The 23,837-nt window shown below is 41.7% G+C and overlaps 2 protein-coding genes across 14 annotated transcripts in view; one reads left to right on the top strand and one right to left on the bottom strand.

Annotated features, from left to right (window-relative positions):
• polr1c (RNA polymerase I and III subunit C) overlaps positions 1 to 23,837 on the bottom strand; it is a 64,556-nt gene that overhangs the window by 37,676 nt on the left and 3,043 nt on the right. For 2 of the 4 annotated variants that reach the window (XM_054750605.2, XM_015974858.3), the window contains exons 1-4: positions 14,726 to 14,991; positions 10,509 to 10,580; positions 2,892 to 2,999; positions 254 to 386 (exon numbers count right to left, since the gene is read on the bottom strand). In XM_054750605.2, the coding sequence (XP_054606580.2) occupies positions 254 to 386; positions 2,892 to 2,999; positions 10,509 to 10,580; positions 14,726 to 14,797 (385 nt within the window). In that variant the 5' untranslated portion in view covers positions 14,798 to 14,991. Of the gene's footprint in view, positions 1 to 253; positions 387 to 2,891; positions 3,000 to 10,508; positions 10,581 to 14,725; positions 14,992 to 23,837 lie in introns of those variants that run through there. The other 2 variants (XM_054750607.2, XM_054750606.2) reach the window with 1 other exon arrangement.
• nvl (nuclear VCP like) overlaps positions 16,920 to 23,837 on the top strand; it is a 77,835-nt gene continuing 70,917 nt past the window's right edge. For 3 of the 10 annotated variants that reach the window (XM_070542756.1, XM_054750602.2, XM_054750598.2), the window contains exons 1-4: positions 16,953 to 17,094; positions 21,760 to 21,828; positions 22,011 to 22,081; positions 22,154 to 22,206. In XM_070542756.1, the coding sequence (XP_070398857.1) occupies positions 21,772 to 21,828; positions 22,011 to 22,081; positions 22,154 to 22,206 (181 nt within the window). In that variant the 5' untranslated portion in view covers positions 16,953 to 17,094; positions 21,760 to 21,771. The other 7 variants (XM_054750600.2, XM_054750599.2, XM_070542755.1 and 4 more) reach the window with 7 other exon arrangements.

Raw genomic sequence — 23,837 nt, 5'->3', positions numbered from 1 at the left:
AGCTGCATGTGCGAAGTTTGCAAAGAAAATAAAAATGTTTCAAAATCAGCTTACTATCGAAGGAGTTATGGTTGATTAAACATGCTGACACTTCAATGCCTCTGTCAGAAAGGAGGGGGGGACCGATCCAAGATGACGGCGTCACCGCTCGTCATGTAATACAGGTTATTATTGGGCGTAGTAAAAACCATGGGCACTTCCCTACCCAGCATTGGGTAAGAAGCAGCTGAGGGAGCGCATTTGACTGTTGTACCTGCATTCTTGAACTCGAACAGACGAGGATCTGCTTTAATGGGAATCAGGCCTAATCTGTGAGCAAGGACTTCATCCTGGACAATTGATGTATTGTTATAGATGAACACCTTCTCAACAGCCATTGTGGGCACCTGCAGGCAAAATAAAAGCAAAGCATAAAAAAGATTAACAAAAAACATACAATGAGACATTTTTGCCTATAAAGGTCTAACTGCCTAATCGCATCAGGGAGAAAATGTTGAGTCCAGCTATAAAAATGTTGGATTCTTTCTCCTGAGAATGAGTCCAGCCTTAATTCACTGCTACTATGAATCCCATAATGTGAACATTAGAAAGAGACATAAATAATGGACCTGACCCAGCAGAAACTCCGTCATCACCAGAGATTTGAATGGGTCTGCACACTGGCTAAGAAAATTGTTATCAGTGTTTCCCCTAGAAAATTTTCCAGCCGTGGTTCACGGGGGGTGGGGTGTAACGTTTTTGGTGCTGTGCATTGGCTGTTGGGGGGGGGGGGGGGGGGATGGATGGGTGCGCATACATATATATATTAGGGCTGGGCAATAAATTGATATTTTTAAAATATCTATATAATTTTTAAACAAGATACAAGATGACTTTATATCTTTATATCAATATAACTGGTAAAACTGCTATGCTAGCGATTAGCCGCTATGCTAGCGACATGTTGCTCCGTCTCTAAGCTTCTGAACCACCTGTAAACGGTTCAGGGAAGTTCTGCTCAGACACGTGAAAAGAGAGTTGCAGTAAACTAAGCGTGAGGAGATGAAGTTGTGGAGAAGCCTCAAGTTCAGAACGGGACAGAATGGAACTCAGCTTAGCGATGTTCCTGAGATTGAAGAAGTTAGAGCGAACAAGAGAACTGACATGAGAATCCAGGCTGAGAGCTGGGTCAAAGGTCACACAAAGATCCCTGACAGAAGGTTTGGTGTGAGATGCAAGCTGACCAAGAGAGCCCCTGACTTTGAGAACCAGCTTGTCTGGGGCACAGATGAGGATCTCAGTCTTATCTTCATTCAGCTGTAGAAAGCTCCCAGCCATCCAGGTTTTGATAGAGTCTAAGCAGGTGTGTAACAGCTGCAGCTGAGACATCTCATGGGGCTTAAAGGAGATGTACAGTTGGATGTCACCTGCATAAAGATGGTAGGAGATTCCTTTGAAGAAGCTCAGGATGTGCTGAAGAGGAAGCAGATAGAGGAGGAAGAGCAGAGGCCCCAGCACAGAACCTTGTGGGACACCATATATATATATATCCAGTTCTTATTCCACCACAAGGTGTGCACCAGCACCAGAGTGTGGACACGAAAAAGATGATGAGTATTAAACTACTCTAGGGGGGTCCGGGGGCATGCCACCCCCCCCCCCCCCCTCACCACCACCACCCCTGGTAGAAAATTTTGAGCATTTTATTTTTAAAAGCATCAGTCTGGTGCATTTTGAGAAAAAAGGTAGAGTTACAGGCTGGTGAGGATGTATGATAAAGTATCTACACATGTTTACAGCATTATAATATTATATTTGATTGCGTTTATATCCTATCCTGTCTTTAATCCATTTTGAACACCGACTACAGCTAAATCCTCTTATGCATCCATGCTGCTCAGTACCAGAACTGCACTGATGTCACTAGTTACTAAAGAACCAATCAGCTGGCAGAGCTGCTGTTGAACACGTGAGCATACAGAAGTTGCAAAACTATGTGACTCAATGTAAGGAACAAAGTAGAATCCAGCTGCTGTTGTTTATTTGTCGTTTATGTTTATAGAAACTAAATCTATCTGCAGGGCTTTAGGCCCAGGGCAGTTTTAGACCTCAGACTGAACCACATCCAGACCTGTTATTAAAAATATTGTGTATTCTTTACACCAATCAGAAAATTCAGTGATGTCCACAAACATCCAAACCTTAGAAATGAAATGAAATCAATATTAAAATTTAAAATGATTAACATTGTTTCGTCATTATAGATCAGTTATCTGTGAACGTTTTTATACTTGATATTGTCCAGCTGAAGCAGACATCTGCTTATTTCTAATAGAGCTGAGCTGTGGGAGAAAATATTCAGGCTTATTTAATCGTATTTTCCACCTGTGGATTTAATGCATTCACTTAATATTAATTATAAAGTTGTAAAAAAACAGGTCATTAGAGTCTGGGCATAGAACGTGTTTCTAGGAACAGAAGCTTGTTGGGTTACGGTTAGCAGCAGCTCACCTGTTCCTGACAGGAGAAATCCTCTCATCAGCAGCAGGTGATCTACAGAGTAACAACGGCCCGAAAAAAAAATAATAAAATAAATGAAAAAAAATATAAAAATAATAATGCACCAAACTCAAAAAGGGCCACCGGGAATTTCCCTAACTTAGATCTGTGGCTCCTATTCTACCAAAACCAGAGCGCCCCGCGGGAGCGAGATTGTAATGAGCGCGAGTGTTTTTACCGCTTGGTAAACGTGGTGCAGTGGTGGGGAAACGCGTTTCAACAGCGGAACCGACTGGAATGCTGACGTAACACCGGGGGAGGGGGGAAGAGCTAACACAGCCCGAGAAACACAGAGGGACCGGACTGGAAGTAACGCTTTTTGAGCTAAACTGCAGGAAATGTGTGGGTGTTACCTCTGCTAGTAAGATTCTTCTGAAGGCGTTGGCAATGGACGCATCAATCCCTACCATGTCAAACTCCATACTGCTTTCGTCCAGATGCACTATGTCAATTCTGAAGTTCTGCAAAAGCAAAAGAGGAAACACGTGTACAGAGCTCAGCATAAATGAATACACCTTGAAAATGTATAAATTTAGTCAGCAGCTCAATGAACAAAAGAACAATTTCCAGAAATTTCACAAGGCTTGTTTAACTCCATAACATGAAATTAAGGTTAACAATATAACTGAGATCACAAAATCTTCAGTTTTACTAACATTGGTTGAAGCAAAAATGAATACACCCCACAACAAAACCTACTACATCTAGTATTTTGTATGACCACTGTGATTTTCAAGGACAGCACCAAGCCTTCTAGGTATGGAATTAACAAGTTGACTACTTATTGCAACATCTATCCTTTCAATTCTTCAAGAAGAACCTCTTTTAGAGCCTGGATGCTGGATGGAGAGTGATGCCCAACTTGCTGCTTCAGAATTCCCCACCGGTGTTGGATTGGGTTCAGATCAGGAGACATACTTGGCCATTCAATCACCTTCACCCTGCTGTTCTTCAGGAACGCAACAGTAGCTTTAGATGTGTGTTTTGGATCATTGCCGTGTTGGAAAAGTGCACGATGACCACGTGCGTGGAGTGATGGCAGCATCTTCTCATTTGGTATTGAGTGGTAAATTGTTGAGTTCATGATAGCATCAATGAAATGCAGCTCCCCAACACCAGCAGCACTCATGCAGCCTACATAAGGACACAGCCACCACTGTGTTTCACTGTAGGCACCATGCATTTCTCTTTGAAACCCTCAGCTATACGACGCCATTGTAGGGTTTGGTAAATTGAGTGCTTTAAGAGCTCAATATTTATTTTATCTCTACTTATGACCAATAAGCTGTAATACTCTATCTAAATATAGAATATCAATCCTGCTTGGTCTTTGTGTATTCATCAGAAGATTCTAGGATTCTTTATCTATTAAGGGATTGTACACACTTCGTTTTGATTCAGAAAAGAGTCAGGTTTATAAAAGTAAGAATTTATTTTACAAACAATTAAAACATGACAAGTTAACTAACATTTTACTGTGATGGATGAAACCTGGGTGTGAATGCGACGTTATCAGACCTTCTCTGTCTAGGAGAGCTGACTTCTGGATGTAAAATAATTTGGTTTGCGTTAAGCTATGAAGCTGATTATTATCAAAAGCACATCAGTTGCTATCTGTGTCTACTTCACCCATTCTGGAGACCCTCTTGGTGGATCCGAAGGTCAGAGAGGTCGGATGACCTCTGGCACCGAAGGGCTGTAGAATACCGTGGCACCGACTCTTCAGTCCAGAGATGTCTCGGGTCACAACAGATGGATGGAACCACGCGTCTGGGACTCTTTAAGGAGTCTAAACAATATCAGCTCATTCTGCAGGAACTGTTTGCTTCATCAGCTTTGCAGGTGCAAAAAGGTTTTGACGACGTGTCAAAAGCTTTGATGGGTTAAAGAGGGTCTTGCTTCAGATGGCCGGTCTGAAGCTTTCTCTAGAACTGAGGAATAACCAGAGTAATCTGGTTTTAATGTTCTCCTGTTATGATTTGTGTAGCCAACCAGAGGTTGACAAGTTTGAGGAATATTACCAAGAGTCTCAGAAACATGTCTTCTTTGATACCGGACGCTCTGATCTGGAGTAAAGGGCTATTTATGACTCATGAGTTTAACTTAACCTTACTTTGTTCTGGTGTGAGTGCAAGTGGTGATGACCTTGTCATATAAAACATGCTGAAACATATTTCAATCACTGTAATCATAACATAACGTTCATTTCAAACTTCAATCATTGAGCACAGATTAATGAAAACATTTCATTACATTATAATTGTTATAAGTAGCAATAAACAAACGTTTATTTAATGATTATCTAGCTTATAAGTTTTAGAAGTTCATATTTAATTTAGGAAATCATTCTTTGATTTAGCAACTAATCCGGGCTGCAAGTTTTAGGCATGAAGAATCCTGTAGGACAGTGGTTCCCAAACTTATTTAGCCGCGCACCCCCTTCTATGTGCCGACCATGTCGACGCCCCCCCCCCCCCCACACACACACACACACACACACACACATCACGGCATGGCTATATATATATATATATATATATATATATATATATATATATATATATATATATATATATATATATATATATATATCAGACGTCAAGCTAAACAGACAGGGTTAAAAAAAATGATCGACCTTTTTCCCCATCACTTTCATTTTTTAAATAGTATTTAATAAACATTCGATACCATTACAATTTCCTTTGATTTAATTTTAAATAAATATTTAGAGAGCCCAGGTAGCACATGAACAATGCAATTTAACGGTTTTCTTAAAGCAGGAACGTTTAACCTGTGCGGCCAGAGCTCTCTCCTTCCTTCTGCTCTGCGTAAACCTGAACTGGCCACCTACTTGTGCGTACTCAAATGTCTATAGGGGAAAAGGAAAAAGCTTTAGCCATGAGGTTCACTTTTGCCTCAGACCGACTTATTGCTGTTTTATGGTGTGGCTGAATCTGCGATCCGCTGCCACGCGGACTGGAATAACAAATGCTGCAGGTTCGGAGTCACTGGCTGGAGCGGACTCGACTTTAATACGTCGTCCCAAAATAGAAGCTAATATCTTAATTTGATCTGGAATGAAAAATGTTATAAAACCTCTTAAAAGTTTTTATCACAGAGGAGGCAGAGCTCATTTCTGCCTTCAGTCTGACGGTATCAGTCTGGCGCGCCGCAGTTTGCGCAGCGTGCACTTATTGAATGTGTGTGTTTGTGCGCGCGCGGCACAGCTCCACGAAGCTTGGTTTATGCTTGACGCATTCACTTTCCGCTTGGTGATGCGGCTCGCGGATGGAACGCGCTTCACAACTTGCAGCGTTTAAGTCACTGTGTCTCGTTAATGGTGCTATTTAAACCAATGTTGTAAAATTACTTCTGCCCAGCCCAGATGTGCTCACTTGTGCACCCGTGAACCGTGGTTCCGCTGGACCGCGTCTGACCTCTGACAGACGCACTCTAAACTTCAGATCTTCAGCACGTGTGAGGTTTACAGTGTCAGAACACCTGCATGAGACAGGTATTAATTACAATCTGCCAGAATGACTCACCACCTTCAGATTTCTCCAACACAGTTAAAAATGATAAAATACGGAACATATCGGCGTGCGCAGGCCAGAGTGCTGAAGCTCGGCGCATTGTTATTATGAAGTTAGGGCACATGTGGAGGACACACACACACACGTAAAATATACTTGTTTTCAATTACATTTATTGTGCCCACTTACTTTTTCTTTGGCCCACCCACAAATGAGTTTTCTGGCAACGCTAACCCCGAGTTTCCACGGGAGCCGTCAGCAGCACGCTACTGCAGCAGCACGTCTTGCTCGCGTAAGCTGCTGCTTGGCCCTTCCCACAAGACGCGAAGCAGCAGGGGAGCAGCTGTCACCGACCGAGCACGAAGTCACACGAGTGACTTCGTCAGTAAACACAACAACAAGCAGGAGAAAATTACAACATGGTTTGTGTTTTATGTTCTGTCCGTTTTATAATCGCCAATACGGACCTGAAAAACAAAGGAGACCGCTAGCTAGGTGATAACTTCTCACGGGGCCGCACAGTTAGTAACTTTTTTTAAAGTAAAGCAACCGGAAGGCAGTACGTTCTTTATTCTGAAAATCTCGGGTGCTTCTCTCCATTTCCGCGTCCGATTTCCTGTCTTTCCTTCCCCAAACATGTCTAAATTGACCAGTTTCAGAGGCGTCGCGCGTAGGAAATAGAACCGGCGCGTAAAGGCCGCGACATGCTGCTCCTGAGACGCGGCCGACTCGCGCTGCTGACGGCTGCCGACGGCTCCAGTGGAAAAGGTTCTGTTGACCACAGCGGTTCCTATCAGCAGCTATGACGTGCTGCTGCAGTAACGTGCTGCTGACGGCTGCCGTGGAAAGCCGGGGTGAGAGGTGACACCTGACAGACTTCTCTGAGCTCCGCAGCCATTACACTTTTCACCTCACGCACCCCCTAGTGGCAGCTTGCGCACCCCCGGGGGTGCGCGCACCACACTTTGGGAATCCCTGCTGTAGGACGATAAGGATGGACCTTGAGGAGAGAACATTATTGTTGACCATTCATTATCTGTGTTCAGAGCTGCAGGCTCTGTGCTCCAGCTGATGGGACGAAGGCAAGCCAATTTAAAGGGAACACATGCAGTCTCGTGTCTTTCTGACCAGACGTTGAATGGTCAAACTGTACCTAAAAACTGACCATTGCTGGACGTTACACCATACAGTTTTGAAACCATTAGTTCCAAAAACCATGATCTTTGTCTCATCACTCGATGAATAAAGAGTCCCAGTAGACTTCATCTCTTTCTGCATGGGCCTTGTGCATGGGCTTTAGGAGAGGCTTCCTTCGTGGACGATACCCATGAATGCCATTCCTCTGCAGTGTACAATGTTAGTCTTTGTACTGCTTTAGCTAACTGCAGTGGACCTGCATGGAGATTTTCTTGAACCCTTCTCATCAGAAGATGCTCCTGTCGAGATGTTAACATTCGTGGACGGCCTGGACGTCTCTGTAATCAATAGGCATGTTTCCATTACCAGAACTTCAGGGTAGTTCCTGGGATGGGAAACTTGACTAGGATATAGGATGTCCCAGTCCTCTCAGCTGTTGTGTCTCCATTCAAATCCAGCCCTTTCAGAACTTGCACAGACATCAGCGTGTCACAACTGCATTGACACTGTAGGGTTGGGCATCGAGCATCGATTGGAACCAGTTCTAACTGTTCATTTCTCCCGGACTTGTTCGAAATAATTTTTTTAGACTCCTAGTTTCGATTCCTAGAATGCTGGTGGAAGAGGAGTCCGCGGCCGATCTCCATGAAAAATAAACGTGATCTGCAAATTGTAATCAATGCTTTTCAGAGCTGATCACACCAGCTGTCTGTGTGCAGCACCGAGTCCCCCCTCCCCCCCACCTGGCGTGCAGCGGCCAGATATAAACAAACGCGTCTGCCGAACTTTTACTCCGTAATGTAAACTTCAACTTCTGCAGCGTAGAGGAAACGTGTTTAAATATGTCAACACGGTGGATTTAATAGAAGCTTTAAAGAACAAACTCTGGACGGTGTGAGGTGAGTTTGTCTCACTGCAGAAATGAAAACGCACATGGAGCGTCAGCAGACAGATGCAGCCAGCTACATTTAAGTTTCACTTTCTGTTCTGACTGAATGCTGCTGCAGCATGGAGGTGTAGTTCTCAGTCATCCTGGAAATGATCATCCTGAGAGGTTTAGCTGAAAACAGCTGGATGTTTCTGGATATGGTGGAGACATTTAGCCTCTCATCCCAGAGGCTGCTTCCAGACTTTGGTTGTGGTCAGAAAGTGACGAACCCAGAGGTTTCTGCCCTGCTGTACACCTGGTGACACCTTGCTGCAGGCCTCAAGACCCGCAGTGCTACCATTTACCACCAGAGACCAGCAGAGTGATGAGGAGCAGCTGTCACTAATTATCAATCAGCTGCCCCTGAAGTCTTTTTAAAGCTTGGTTTATGCTTGACGCATTCACTTTCCGCGCGGTGATGCGGCTCGCGGATGGAACGTGCTTCACAACTCGCAGCGTTTATGGTTTGTGCGGCTCGTCTCTGCGGTGAGCCAATATTCTCCCAAACTGTAGGGGGCAGCATGGAGCTCTACGGCAAGCACCCAACACTACACCATAGTAGAAGTAGAAATTACTGTTTACAATATGGCATTTCAGCATTTTTAACAGCGTTCTCGTCTTTTCCGACAGTGCGAGCTATTTCTCTCCAAGAATTATTTACAACATGCTGATCACGGTGATCTCTGAGAGCTGAATCATAAAAATGTCTGTATTTACGAACCTCTGCCATACTAGTTCTTGCCGGTCCGCCATGTTTTCCCGCGTCCGTCCGTCCGCGTGGTTAGAAATTTTCCGAGGTGCGCGTTGCGGGTATTCTGGGCCGTGCGGCGGCGCGGTGGAGGGGCGTGGTAATTAAAATGAAGCAAAATGACGCAACTTTTCCGCGCGGAGCCGTGCGGACCTCGCTGACGCGTCAAGCATAAACCAACCTTAAGCCTACCTTGGTCTTCAGTCATGGAGACACAGTGACAAGAGATTTGGTGTTAAAACTGTCTCTGAGCTACTCTGTTTTGTACTTGCCCAAACTGTGCTCTCCATTCCTGGGGTTTTCGGTTTTTGTTTAGTGCCCCAGTTGCTAATGATATTATGTGCCCTTGTGCCACCCGTTTTGTGTTTCTCTTGTGAATCTCCAAATCCTCAGTTTAGTTTGGCTTTAGTTGTTTGCTTTTGAGGATTTTTAGTTAAAGAAGATTTCTAGTTAGATAGTTGCGGGTCCTTTGTTTGGTTCATACAGAAATGGTTTTGGTTAATTCTTAGAAATCCCATTTTTGTGGTTGATTAGTTCAATTAGGAGTTGTTACCCACTTGTGGGCCATTCCCATCTGTACCGGGTCGGCCCGGGACGGGTAGCTCCAGTCGGGCCCAGCCTGGCCCGGTTGATTCCACACATCCTTGTCTTAAGCCCATGTGGGCTGATTCTACCCACCAATCAGAGGCTTGCTCTAATGGAAGGTGTGAATTTGCTGTCAGCAGTGGGTGTGTTGGCCCTGGTCGGCCTGAAGCAGACCCCCTCGAGAAGAGGGCTGAGAATGAGCCTTGGTTGGCCCGGAAAAATACCAGGCCACCCAGATATGTAAACAACCTACGCTACCCGGCCCGACCCAGTACAGATGGGAATGGCCCACAATGGTTTTCTCTCTCTGGTTTAAAACCAGAGAGAGCGCTTTAAGTTAGTAGTTGTTTGGCTGCTCCCTATTTTTAGCAGAGGGAGTTAATTTTAGTTCACTTATTGAATACCTTTTATCCTACCTTTTGTAAATAAGCCTTTTTAAACTACTGCTGCTGGTTGGTTTGGACGTCTGCGGTGTCATTTCCTACTGAGTTACAACCAATCAGCGTGAGTAAACTGGAGGTTCCACTCAGCTACTCCACCGGGCCGTTCGGAGTACCTACTCCAGAGCAGGTACTCAGAAGGTTCCTGAAAACGAACCCAAAACGGCCTCCAGAACAGGACCAATGGCCATATTTGATCACTTTATTGAAAATCTTTTTAATTTTAAACTACTTCAATGTTGGCCTTATAATGGGTTAAGTGTGGCTTCTCTCCTAAGAATGTAACTGGGGTTGACATGGGCGTGAGTGGATTTGTTAGGGAAATCACTCTTTTGTGTGTGCTAATTAACAATTCTAATTTGAAATCACGAGGCCCACATTTGTGGTATAAATCAATCTGAATGTTAGTGGGCAGATTCCTCACCACAGCAGTTGTCATCTTTAGGTTTTTACTTCATGTAAAAATATTTGAGATGTTAAAGAAATACAGTAGCTAGTTCCTAAACAGTAAACTTGCAGAATGTGTAGATGAGTGAGATAATCTAACCCTGGAGTTCCACAAGAACAATCAGATGACTGTGAAATGCTGTATATTTCACCTTTTGAAATTGGTGCATGTCCCAAGAGTCATCTAAGCCAGGGTAGTTGCCAGGAAAATCTGTTGTATGTACCTGAAAAAGACAAGTTTTATCGTCATTTAAACTGATTTGCCAAGAACGAGTTATAATTGAAAGTTGTTGGTCAGCAGATGAACTGAAGCAGAATCAATTAAAGGATTCTCACTCTATGAAGGATCCTGAGTAACTGTAACCAAATTAAAACATTTCTGCTCTTCTGGTGTGAGGGCAGGGACCCCTATGAAGTGTGGGAAGTTTCTTTTTACTGAAATGAGTTACCACTTATGAAATCAGATTGGTAAAGGTTAGAACACTCCACACGTTTTTAGAAAGGCAGCTAGAATAAAACCTATTATGAAACAGATCATGTATTATGGCAAATAAATAACATTATACAATGTCAGAAAATAACAGCAATTATTTTACGAATTACAAAAAATAATAAATACTACAGATCTTTCGTTTTGTGTAACACTGCTTTTATTTTGTTGTGGCAGGTTGTTTTCTGGTGACATGTAGAAAGAAGTAAACCCGTTAATTTAGGGTAAAGGTTTTATGAATTGCACAAAGATTAAGGTTGAATAAAGGAGTACTATTCAAATAGTACTTAAGTAATATTATTGTGAAAACAAAATGTGTCTGTTGCAGAACATTACAGTAAACATATTAAAGCAAAGGGTTTTCTACTTAGCGCTCAATGCCTTTCTTTTCTCTGCAGACCCTAACTGGCTGCAGCATGCAGAAAAGGGCGGCGTCGGGGCCAGATGTCAGACCCATTCCATAGTTGTAAAATGCAACACCTGTGTTCCGGAACTAAAGGGGGCGCTGTCAGGTCAATTGTCAGAACCATATGAACTATGGCTGTTACTAGTTTACAATGTTCTTTGATCAAATTAAGCATGATATAATATATATATATATATATATATATATACACACACACACACACACAGGGTTTCCGCCAGCACTTTGCTTGCCCACCCGCCAGGCTACGCGTCATACCCTCCCCCCTCCCCGACGGCGCAACGAAATAAGAGCCCTCCATCAGCTGATACTGGTGAGAAACCACAGCGGAACTTGTGCAACCCCTCACCCCCACCCCCGCTCTCACAGAGGAGCGCTACGGCACCAGGCTTAACTCATTTTCTGGGGGAAACCCATATATGACGATGGGGGAAACCCTGATACATATATATATATATATATACATATATATATATATATATACACATATATTTCTATACTATATACATATATACATACTATATACTCACTTGTGAACAAGACCCTGAGACAGGGTCCGAAATTAAATTTTTTACTCACCGGCCAAGTTGGCCGGTAGATGATGAAAATCTACTGGCCAAGCATATTTTTTACCGGCCAAAATTCTAAATGATTTAGATCTACCTAAAGCATGTTATTCTATATTATGTTGATTCCAAACAGAGTGACAAATTAATTAAAACATCAATTAATAAGAAAAACAACTCTTTTGTCATTTTTACTATTTATTTATTTACTTATTTTTAGAGATGTTTTTATGAACTCTTTCATTGAAATCTAGTCAGACTCCTTGTTTTCTCTGTCCATGAAGTCTGGCCTCCTGCTTCTGACACCGTCTTTGTGCCAAAGCATTACAGCCTCATTTGGGTCATAGCCCTTGATCTCTGGAGGACACAGCTGCACCATGAGAATATCTGAAAGTGTCAGGGCTAGGGTTGTCACGGTAACCAGTGTAGCAGTAAACCCCGGTAAAAAAAAGTTGACAATAATAATAACCGTCTTGTTTTACAAAAATATATATTATCTCGGTGGATTACCGTGGCTGCGGTGTAGGTGCGGTGACCCTTACCAGCCACCGTATCATCTGTTGGAAGTTGCCGGCGGCACATGCGCGCTTTGTTGTTTACGACCAAAACTTTCTTTAAGCTAAAGCTGAAATAATGGCCAGAGGAGACGGCAGCACTCGGGACATTTATTATCCCTCAAAGAAGTCTAAGTCGGAAGTATGGGCATTTTTCGGATATTTGAAGAATGCCGAGGGCCAGTTGTCTGTGAAAGGCAGCAACGCTACGTGGCCATCATAATGCAGCCATTGTCTCACGACTCCGCCGTCTCCAGTTCGCCACTTTTCACAAAATCTTCTGGTTGCCACTGGTCCTGGTGGTTTTTCTTCCAGTTCGACGAGTTTTCATTTGGAAGGCTGGCTGACTCCAGTTAAAAACCGCCACATTTCACCGCTAGTTTAACACGAAGCTAACTGCTAACTTGATAAACTGATTGAATGGGATAGGTGGAAATGACATTGGATGCGGTGCTCACGTTTCGCGTACATTTGTGTATGTTGCATGCAGGCGGGAGGAGTATCAGAAATCCATGGAAGATGACTGATAAACATAACTAATTTGGTGCAAACATTTACTCGCTATGTGGCAGATAGAGCTCAAAAATTTACTCGCCAAATGGAGCAATTTGCTCGCATTTGGCGAGTGGCGAGTGTTAATTTCAGACCCTGCCCTGAGATACTAAAACTCCTCCATTTGGGGCAGGACCTCATCCCTGACCTGGAGAAGGCATTTAACCTTTTCCGAATCAAGACCATGGTCTCCGATTTAGAGGAGCTGATTCTCATTCCAGCTGCTTCACATTCGGCTGCGAACCGCTCCAGCGAAAGCTGAAGATCACGTTCTGATGAAGGCAACAAGACCACATCATCTGCAAAAAGCAGAGACCTGATCCTCAGGCCACCAAAACGGATGCCCTCCACACCTTGGCTGTGCCTAGAAATCCTGTCCATAAAGGTTATGAACAGAATTGGTGACAAAGGGCAGCCCTTGGCGGAGTCCAACTCTCACTGGCAACGAGCCCGACTTACTGCCGACAATGCGGACCAAGCTCTGACACCGGTCATACAGGGACCTAACAGCCCGTATCAGAGGGCCTGGTACCCCATACTCCCAGAGTACCCCCCACAGGGCCCCCCCGAGGGACGCGATCAAACGCATTCTCCAAATCCACAAAACACATGTAGACTGATTGGGCATAAATAAACAAAGAACGAAACAAACAGATTAGTCCTTATATTTTAAACAGTTTACCAATAAAGGGTTGAAAACATAATACTGGCAACTGTTGCTAAAAAAAGAAGAAAAAAAAGTTAATGCTGCGACCGGGAGGCGAACCTGCGCAAAACTACACTCCATATCACACTGTAACCATGATATAGGTGCCCAGTACACAAACCCCTTGCCATCACGGGTGTCTTTGTATACGGGATATGTTTTTACGGTGGCGTTCTAGTAAAAATAATTCAGAAGTAATTTGTCGGAATATCCAGGTTTCAGAACCAAGACCAGACTTCAGTGGGAGGAGAAATGCCGTTCTCCCATTTGAAGGAAAGATCTTTACACCGACCAAATTTCAGTTGAGACAGGAAAATGCATGAATGCAGCCCAAAAAAGGTTTGAGGTATTATGAGGAAATGACAATATCACATGGTAACAAGTTCCTAAAAGTGGAATTTTCATTATATGGAAACTTTACTAAAAATGAGGCTGTTCGTATAGTCTATGCCAACCAAACACCGGTGTTGTGCCATAAATCGACTCACTGCCAAAAAATGATTAGCTTAGTTTTTTCCAGTTCGGAAGTTGTTTTAAGTGTTGCTATTTGTCTTAAACGTTCACAATGAGGATATATTAATCCTTTTTGCAATATTTGCGATTGAAAGATGGTTTGTGGTAAGAACTGGCTTTCTTTATGTTACAGCCTTGATACTAAAAAATAAATAAACAATGTAAAATGGCGCCCTGTATTGAATGTAAACGTTGTATAAATGTAAATAAACAATTCTCCAGCGATTTGATTTTTTTCCCCTTCCTTTCTTTAGTGGCTAATCATTTTTTGGCAGCGAGTCGATTTATGGCACAACACCGGCACCATTTTATAAATTAGAGTACTGGTGTTATGTCTTCAAGCACTGGTTTTAAGTAGTGCGATTTTTAACAATCTCTAGTCTAAAGTGCCCGTCCGGCTGTGAAACTTCGTGTTAATAGTTCGCCATCAAAGGAAAAAAAAAAATCAAATAAAAAAAACAGATCTGTATAGATAGAAAACACCAGCGCAGGTTTAATGGTTCAAATACAGAAAGACGCGCTCGTATAAGAGATGCTTATAGGGAACACTCTTCTCAAACTTACATTCTTCAAACCAAATTCCTCCAAAATTACTCGATTCCGAATTTCCTCCACGTTCTTCCTGGGTGCCGCCATTTAAACAAGTATGGCTTTCTCTACGTCTGAAGTCTCCTCCCTTTCCGGTCGGGTTGTGGGTCACCAGAAGCTGAGGGCGTAACAGCGTCACCGCCTTATTGGATGGGTCTCCTCACACTCCAGTCAATGCAGAGTGAGCGACTATGCCCGTTTTGGGCAGCCTACGGTTGCAACCATAAATATGTATATAATGAAGCTGGAAAAATACAAGGAGGGAGCAAAATTTTACAGTCAATGTATTTAGGGGATGTAAGTGAAAATGAAGTTTTGATGATAGTTAGGAAAAGTAAAAATAAAACATCCACAGACTGACGAGATTGACATGATGATTGTAAAGAAAACTTGATTATGTTGTTAAACCATTCACTTATATCTGTAATTTGTCTGTTCAGAGTGGTACATTTCCAGAAAAAATGAAAACTGCAAAAGTAATTCCAATATTTAAAAATGGTGATAGACATAAGTTTGATAATTATAGACCAATCTCAGTGCTTTCTCAGTTTTCTAAAGTGCTTGAGAGATGGTTTGTTCAGAAACTAGATAACTTTATTGAGAAGGAAAACCTCCTGAGTGAGAGCCAGTATGGGTTTCGATCACATAAATCTACATCCCTGGCTTTATTGGAATTAGATGAAGAACTTTCATCAGCAATAGAGAAAAAACAATATACAGTGGGTTTGTTTATTGATTTAAAAAAGGCATTCGACATAATAGATCATAGTATTTTATTCTCCAAGCTGAGGGATTATGGGATACGTGGAATCGCCCATGACTGGTTAAGTAGTTATTTGACCAATAGAAATCAATTTGTACAGTTAGATGATGAAATTTCAGATTCACTAGATATTACACATGGTGTCCCACAGGGGTCAGTGTTGGGCCCTAAGCTTTTTATTCTATATATATATAAATGACATTTGTGATGAGTCCAAAGTATTACAGGTCATATTGTTTGCTGATGACACGAATATATTTTGTTCTGGAAATGATTTAGAAATTATTTTTCAAAATATGGTTTGCGAAATGTCTAAACTTAAGAAGTGGTTTAATGGCAATAAATTATTTCTCAATTGGAATAAAACAAAATTCATGGTTTTTGGTAACAGAAAATCTAATGATTTATTTATGTTGTCTATTGATGGTTTTTTAATTGATAGAGTAAATGAAGTCAGATTCTTAGGGGTTCTCTTGGACCATAAACTTATAAATCCCATATAAAATATATAAAACAAAAAATATCCAAAAGTATTGGAATTTTAAACAAAGTCAAAGGGTTTCTAGAAATTTCAATGCTTCAGACATTATATTATTCATTTATCTTACCATACATAACTTATTGTATTGAGGTTTGGGGCAATACGTATAAAACAAACACCAATCCTTTGTTTCTGTTACAGAAGAAAGTTTTGCGAATTCTACATAAAGTAAATCCGAGAGAACATACTAACAAATATTTTATTTTATCTAAAATTATGAAATTCAAAGACTTAGTTAACTTGAAAATTTTACTAACTATGTTTAAGGCTAGAAATAATTTACTGCCAACAAATCTACAAAGGTTCTTTGTTTTGATCCCAAAAAATGATAAGAGTAGAAAGAAACCAGAGTTTAAAAGGATATTTGTTCGTACTACATTAAAGCAAATGTGTATTTCAATATATGGTGTGAAATTATGGAATAACCTGGATGATGAATTAAAAAAATGTACAACTACTGATCAGTTCAAAAAATGTATAAAGATAAAATGCTAAAATCGTATGATTTGGTGAGTTGAGGATGGAGGATTAATGTTTTAGTAGTGATATTATTTGTGGAAGTAAGAGAGCGGTTTATTTTTTGTGTATAAGGCTATTTTGTACTTTTTGTTATTTCTCTTGTCTTAGTTAAAGGGGGTAGGTCATATAAGATTTTTTCTTCTTCCTCCCCTATTTCACTCGAATGCTTATATTCTAATTTGAAGTTTGTATATTTAAACTTTGAGTGAAATAAATTATTGAATTGAATTGATATATGTATCTTGGTTTCAACAACTAACGTGCTATTGAAAACAGATCACGTGGGATTACTGTTGACCTATCTGGTGAAACAGTCTTTTATGTTGAAAATCTTCACCCGGACGAAGACACTTGAAATTTCCGGAAGTAAGAGCCATGCGGTTGTATCTATTATTTCTAACCCCCCAAAATAACACAGGAACTGTTTTTTTCCCCCTGATATTGCCACGGTTTTCACATTTGAGTTAATTACATTTGTTCAGGGTTAGCGGTCAGGAACGCGTTCGCGAGCGTGTTATTCAGGTAAGAACACTCCACGTGCTGCTAATGTTACACGGCTAGCTTCAAACGGAGCCCATCGGAAATAAAAGAGTATGTCGTCAGAAAAAGACAATGACATTTCACGCAATGCTCTAGTTTGAAAGACAAACTACTGCTGCGATCACTTGGACAACTACATTTGTTTTTTCCCTCTAGGCAGGCACCTTCAGGTGTTTCTACATCGATCATCTGTCTCCATTTAGTAGCATTTTCACTACCCTCAAACCAACTAACCTCATATTCACCTTTTTGGTCTTCCTTCCAGTCTCCTGCCTAGTGGTTCCAACCTCAGCGTCCGTCTACCTACAGGTGCTGGCCATAAAATTTGAACATCATGAAAACGTTGATTTATTTCATTCAAATGCTGAAGCTATATATTTGTATATACAGTTTCACTATATCTGAGGTCCAGTGACCAAAGCTTACTGATTGTGCAGCACCAGGCTAAAGACCAAAGGTGATGGATCATCTGCTGTTGTGGCCCCCAGACTCTGGACCTCTCTCCCCCTGAGCCTGAGATCAGTGGACTCAGTGGTCTCATTTAAAAAGCAGCTGAAAACTCACCTGTTCAAGCTGGCTTTTGTATGACCTTCTTCACCACCCTCCTTATTCTGCTCTCCCTACCTACTTCACCTTACTCAGGATCCACTGATTTCCCTCTTTCCTATTAACTCTCTCTTTCTTGACATTTTAAAATCACAATAGTGCATTTTTGCTTATTTTAAACATATTTGTAATGATTTTCTAAATTCTTTTAAATATTTTACATTTTTTGTTTTTGTGAAGCGCCTCGTGATTTTTATCTTGAGAGGCGCTATAGAAAACATAGTTTCTTCTTCTTCTATATAGGGCTTGTGATCGTGACGTCATCACCGATGCATCCACCTCATTGGAGGCGTGTGAGTCCGTACTTGTTGCTTGTTACTACTGTAATCAGTGCGCTGAGTCTCGTTCTTGCAGCTTAAATCAATCTATTATTCATTTGATCGGTTATATTACACAACTCTAGTAAATCGTTGCTGTGTTGTGGGGTGACACATGTGATCACCAGGGGAATAAAGGTGTAAGTCAAGCTAACTTTTCACTATTTTCCTGCTTGGAGGCAAAACCACAGACACCAAGTATCTAGCATAACAAAGTTTTGTTGGCTCACTTGGATTGCAGCTATAAGGCGACCAAACATCACCTTCTGGGGTATTTTCATTCTTGTAAGTTACAGATGTTGTACATTTTTTTATACATCGTTTCTCTGCGTTGATGATTACGTCACGATCACAAGCCCTATAGAGAGCCTAAGTCGCTTCCGCATCATATGAACGAAAAAATGAATGCAAGTCAACGGGGCTAAAAAAGCTGTTTTCTAATTCCGCTTGTTTTGTGCCATGGATTTCACGTATGATGTCCGTGAATTTCAAAGACACATTTTGATACCAAGAACGTGCTTATTTTCAAACAGGGGGAAACGCTATTTTAGGTTTTGGGTGAAAATAAGTCCAGGACTACAAATGCGCTTCATGAAAGTGGCTTCATCTAACCAGACACGAAGAAAACTGAGGGAAACGGGCTTTAAGTTCAGCTAACTTCCCACAAGAGGGAAGAACCACCATAAATCTGGTCATGTGGTAAGTAGCAGCTACGTTAGGGGAGAGGAGATTTTTACAAGCTGCTAAATCAAGACTGGCGTGGTCGAAACACCCATCAATACTTTTCATTTAAATTGCAGTACAACATATGTGCGATCCAGGGCGTAAGGCAAAGCGGATTAGAAAACAGCGTTTTTAGCCCCATTGAGTTGCATTCTTTGTTTCGTTCTTCCGGGGACCCATGGTGCGGAAGTGACTTAGGCTCCCTATTAGTTTAATTCATTACACACAACCAATATATTTCAAATGATTATTTTTTAAATTTAGATGATTATAACTGACAACTAATGAAAATCCCAAATTAAGTATCTCATAGACTGTCGAGGTATTTTCAATGTAAGGCGTCCGCAGGGCCAGGCGCCTAGTTTACGAGGACACTTTCCTTCCTTGGTCAACGAAAACTGTTAAATGGAACAGACTTGTATCACGTGTCTGTGGCTTCCGTAGTGGTCACGTTATGTCACATGGCAGGATGTAACATTATATTTCATATGTATGTTTCAACATAAATATATAATGAGCCTTTTACTTTTTAAATTTTGTATATGTTGATTAAATTAAATATGTAAGCGAGTTACTACCTGGTAGCCACCGAAGCTGCAACTACTATGCAACTAACCAACCATAGATAACTGCTGTGGGTATTTAAAAAAATAAAAACATTTTAGATATCAGCTCAATAGCTGCAATTAGTTGACTTACATTTAAACTTGACCTTTGCCCCCGAAGAAGCTGCCGGCTCCTGACCCTCCATCTTTTTGAAAATACCGCACTTTTATTCTGGGAAATTTTTGACCAAGGACAGGCTACAGGGCACCTCCTGTGTATCCTCATTCAGCTAGCCAAACAGCTAACAAACATAAGCTTGTTTATATTCAGTACAAGTTACATAGATTATTATTATTTTTTGCTTCTGTTAGTTTAAAAATGTGAGAAAAGCCACTTGAGAAAGTAATTGCGAATTAAATAGCAATTTCAATATTTAAGAAAAAAAATTGCAATTAGTTCATTTTCCAGAATCGTACACCTGTAGCCTAGCAAATACACCTGTAGCCTAGCAAATTCTCCCGGAACTTTTCGGTCATGGCCCACTTAAGTGCAAAAAACTCTGGCTTCATAAAGCTATAGTTTGCCATAATGCGCTCAGTGAGCCTCAACCTCCAATTAGCATAATTGGTCGGACCTGCCCTCCCTGCTTCTGAGACAGTACTGCACCCAGCCCACCATGACTTGCGTCCTCCTCTAGGATGAAAGGAAGGATGAAGTCTGCATAGGCCAACACAGGGTATGTCATTAGCTGGTTTTTAAGACCCTCAAAGCTGTCTTGACACAGCTGAGTACAGTGCTGCTCGCCTGTTTTCTGACATGCATTCCCTCTTGTTTTTACACTTCCCCGCTCTGCAACTAACCCCCCAAATTCCACTACCTCCGCTCCGCTCCGGCACGAACTCCGGAGCAAAATCCGTCCCGTTGTAGTCAATCAGAGCAATTCCACCACTGTGGCCGTGCTCCGGCAGTGCGGCGCAGTGCGCCGCCCTCTGTTCCGGCGTCCGGCAAAAATAGAATCGATCCTATTTTTGCCGGAGCACCTCCGCAGTCAATGGACAGGAATCACAACCGCCCAACAGGAAAAGGAGCAAGCATCACTTCCGTTTTTCACAATAAATCGATAAACAAAAGGCGTTTTTTGTTTCATATGCACAGGTTTAACAACTTTTAACAACTATCAATGGCGGTTGAACTTTAAATGCACAAAAGTAAGCCATAAATACAGTTTCCACTATCAAAGTAGTCACACTTTGTTGATCCAAACACTGCTGATCGCTCAACACAAATGATGGGCAGATTAAACAGTTCATGCCGATGCTTCTCCCACACAACGGGTGTTTGGATCTAACTTCCGCGTTTATTGCTCGGACTGTATCGCAAGATCTCGAAAATCCCGCGCATGCTTGTTTGCCCACCTCAGGTCTCCGCACCGGAGCGGAGCCGTTGTAGAGCGGGTACCAGTAAAAATTGAGTTCGGAAGCGAGCGGCTGTGGAAGGCGGGGGCGGAGCAGAGCGGAGGTAGTGGAATTTGGGGGTAACCTGTGGAGCAGGGCAGCCAAACGGGCAAAGCCTTCCACAAACCACCAGTGGTAGCTGCTATAACCTAAAAACGACCACAACTTGGACACCGTAGTTGGGGCTGGCCATTTTGCCACCACTTACACCTTATGTGGGTCTGTGGAGACACCCCTGACAGAGATCACATGCCCCAAGTAGTGCACCTCCTGCTGGAAGAACGCAAACTTGGGGAGCTGCACCTTAAGGCCCTCTCTCTGTAGCGACTCTGACACCACTTCCAACCTATCCAAATGCTGCTTGATGGTGGATGAAAACTCAACAATGTCATACAAATACAACAGTAAAGATGACACTTCTGGTCTCCAAAAAAAAACCTGCATGTTGGAAGATGCTGGAGTCATTACAGAGACCGAAAGGCATTCGGTTCCATTCAAACCGCTCAAAGGGGGTACAAAATGCAGTTTTGGAATGTTGTGCCCAGAGCTGAGGAAAATAATCAAATAATCGATGCATCGAGACATAAACTATTCTGCATCGTGGAAGAGTACACCATAATCGATTATAGTGGAATGTAGTATTGTTTTTTTAACGGCGGCGTCAGCGCAGCATCCAAACCTGTCAGAGTAAGTGTCCTCCACATTTACCAAGAATTGTTCCGCCTTTATGTGGTTCTGCAGGGCTGAGCTCTGGAGTTGTAACCTGAGACCGAACCGGAAATTTGTTGTTGAATGTTAATAGTGTTGATATACTACACAACTACTTAGTCGTGTAATTAAGGTGACAGCAAAAAAAGAAGAGTTCACTGACCTGAATCGATATATTAAATCAAATCAAATTGCGATAATCAATTTTAATGCTTGAGAATTGGAATCAAATTGATTCTTGAAATTTGAATCAATACCCAGCTCTAGTTCTTACTATCGCTCTTCTTTTTCAGACCTAGACAGAAATGAAGAACAGAGGTGGTGGCGGGCTAGACATGCGCCTTAAACAGAGAGTGGAGCAGGTACAGATCTTTAAATGACTGATCAATTCAACAAGAAAAATGTCTTCTGTCTGTTCATATAGTTGTCTTGGTAATAATGAAGATGAAAAGTTAGCAGTTTTGTGCATGTTTATTTATTTTTTTACATAAATGCAAGAAAATTTAGAATTTTTAATAAATATAAGGCATTTTTGTGTTTCTAGTATCTGGCTTCCAGTAGTTTGGAATTTGTTGACCTTTCAACTCTGGCCCTGGACCTTCAGAAACAATATAGGTAGGTCAGAACTGGCTCTAGCTTTTTTCCCTCATAAACAGATTACTGAGCAGAAAATTTCCATGTTTTTAGGACCGATTATGGAAGACGAAACAGGACGGCGTTCAGAATTCAGGTAGAGAAAGGTAAGGGCGTCTCCCAGGTCCACAATCTGTTTGCTTTAAAGATAACAAGTGTCAGCATAAGGATGCTCTGGTCGAGTTTTTTGCTGCTGATCACCAATAGGATTACTTTATACAATCTGCGACACCAATTACACAGACTGGCTATTAATAACTCTTTGCAGTTATGAGTGCCACAGACTACATGAGCTGGGAAAAAAAGAAACCATTAAATGGACTTAATTTAGATAAAAATATGTTTTAATTTTTTTTCAAGAGAAAAATACTAAGACTTGCAGCTTAAACAGTGTGTTTTTTTTTCTGGCCACAACTTCTTAAAGGGGCATTATAGAAGTTTGACAGCCAAAACATGTATAGAAATAATAAATGTCTTCTTCATACATTCTCCTGCAATGCCCTGGTCCTGTAGAATGAGCCCTGGCATTTTTACTGTGATTGCCTGTTTTTCTGTAAAATCACAGAAAAAGAGAACTGCTCGGGTCGAGCAGGCTGCTTCATGCGCGTTCACGCTCAGGCATAGCCCGTAGCATTTGCTATCCGTAGCTTTAGCAGCAGAGAGTGAGGCAGTGCCAACTCAGCGACTTTGTCGCTGTTCCTAACGCCTAGTGATGAACCTAGCTACATTTCTGAGGACCCTTAGCTACTTTCTTCTAGATATTTCCTGCAAATTAGCAACAAAATAGCCATTTTTGCTCTGAACCGTTCTTTGAACGTTGTTTCAGCTGTCATCAACGATATAAATATTACAGATACAAAGGATGTCACTGGTGCTATAGCTCACCTTGTAAGATGTCTGACTGCCATGCAGAAGACCTGGGTTCGATTCTGGATGTGAACATAGTTTATTTAGAGTTTCTTTTTTACATTAATGGTATATTTTTTTACAGTAAGAGCCCAGATTTTTATTTGAGTCTCGCTGAACAGCATTGAGTTCACAGATAAAAAAGATGTGGGTTCAACTTTCATTTTGGAACAATTTTTCAAGCAAGGGAAGGGAATGATTTGAGCATGCAGGAGGACTGACCCATCATAAACCTTTGTCGGCTGTGCTGAAGAGAAAGGTACAGAACCAAGTTATTTAATTAATTAGCTGCGCGTTCCCCTGTCCTCCAGGCCACACGCACACACACACACACACACACACACACACACACACACACACGGGACTGTCTCAGCTGTTATTTTCGTTAAGGAGTGTGCACGTACGGCATGCGCGCCTTGTGCACGAGCCTACTATTGAAGCTGTCGTTACGCTCTCAATAACTATAATGGCTTCTATTTAAAGAGCAAGTAACGTCTAAATTAACTTTTTTTTGCTGATGAACTGTATAAATGAGTGTCTAATAGTGTTTTAAATGTGTGCATTCTTTATTTTAGCATTTTGGTGCATTTTCTTTAAAAATTAAAAATTCTGTCTAAAAACCACAGTAATGCGCCACCTTCAGCTGAAAACATAGAATTTGAGTCATTTTGAATAAATTTTAGCCAATGGCTAAAGAGTAAAGTACTACGTAAACCAGTAGAGTACTACGTAGCAGCTCCGTGCCAAAGTTATAAAAGCAACGAGCGTCTCGGCCACGCCCTGTGGCGAGTGGGAGTTGGATTTGCAAGCGAGTGTAGGAGGTCAGCGGTAG

The sequence above is a fragment of the Nothobranchius furzeri genome, chromosome 12 (genome assembly GCF_043380555.1).
Source record: "Nothobranchius furzeri strain GRZ-AD chromosome 12, NfurGRZ-RIMD1, whole genome shotgun sequence".
Lineage (NCBI taxonomy): Eukaryota > Metazoa > Chordata > Actinopteri > Cyprinodontiformes > Nothobranchiidae > Nothobranchius > Nothobranchius furzeri.
This window is presented reverse-complemented; position numbering and strand designations above follow the sequence as displayed.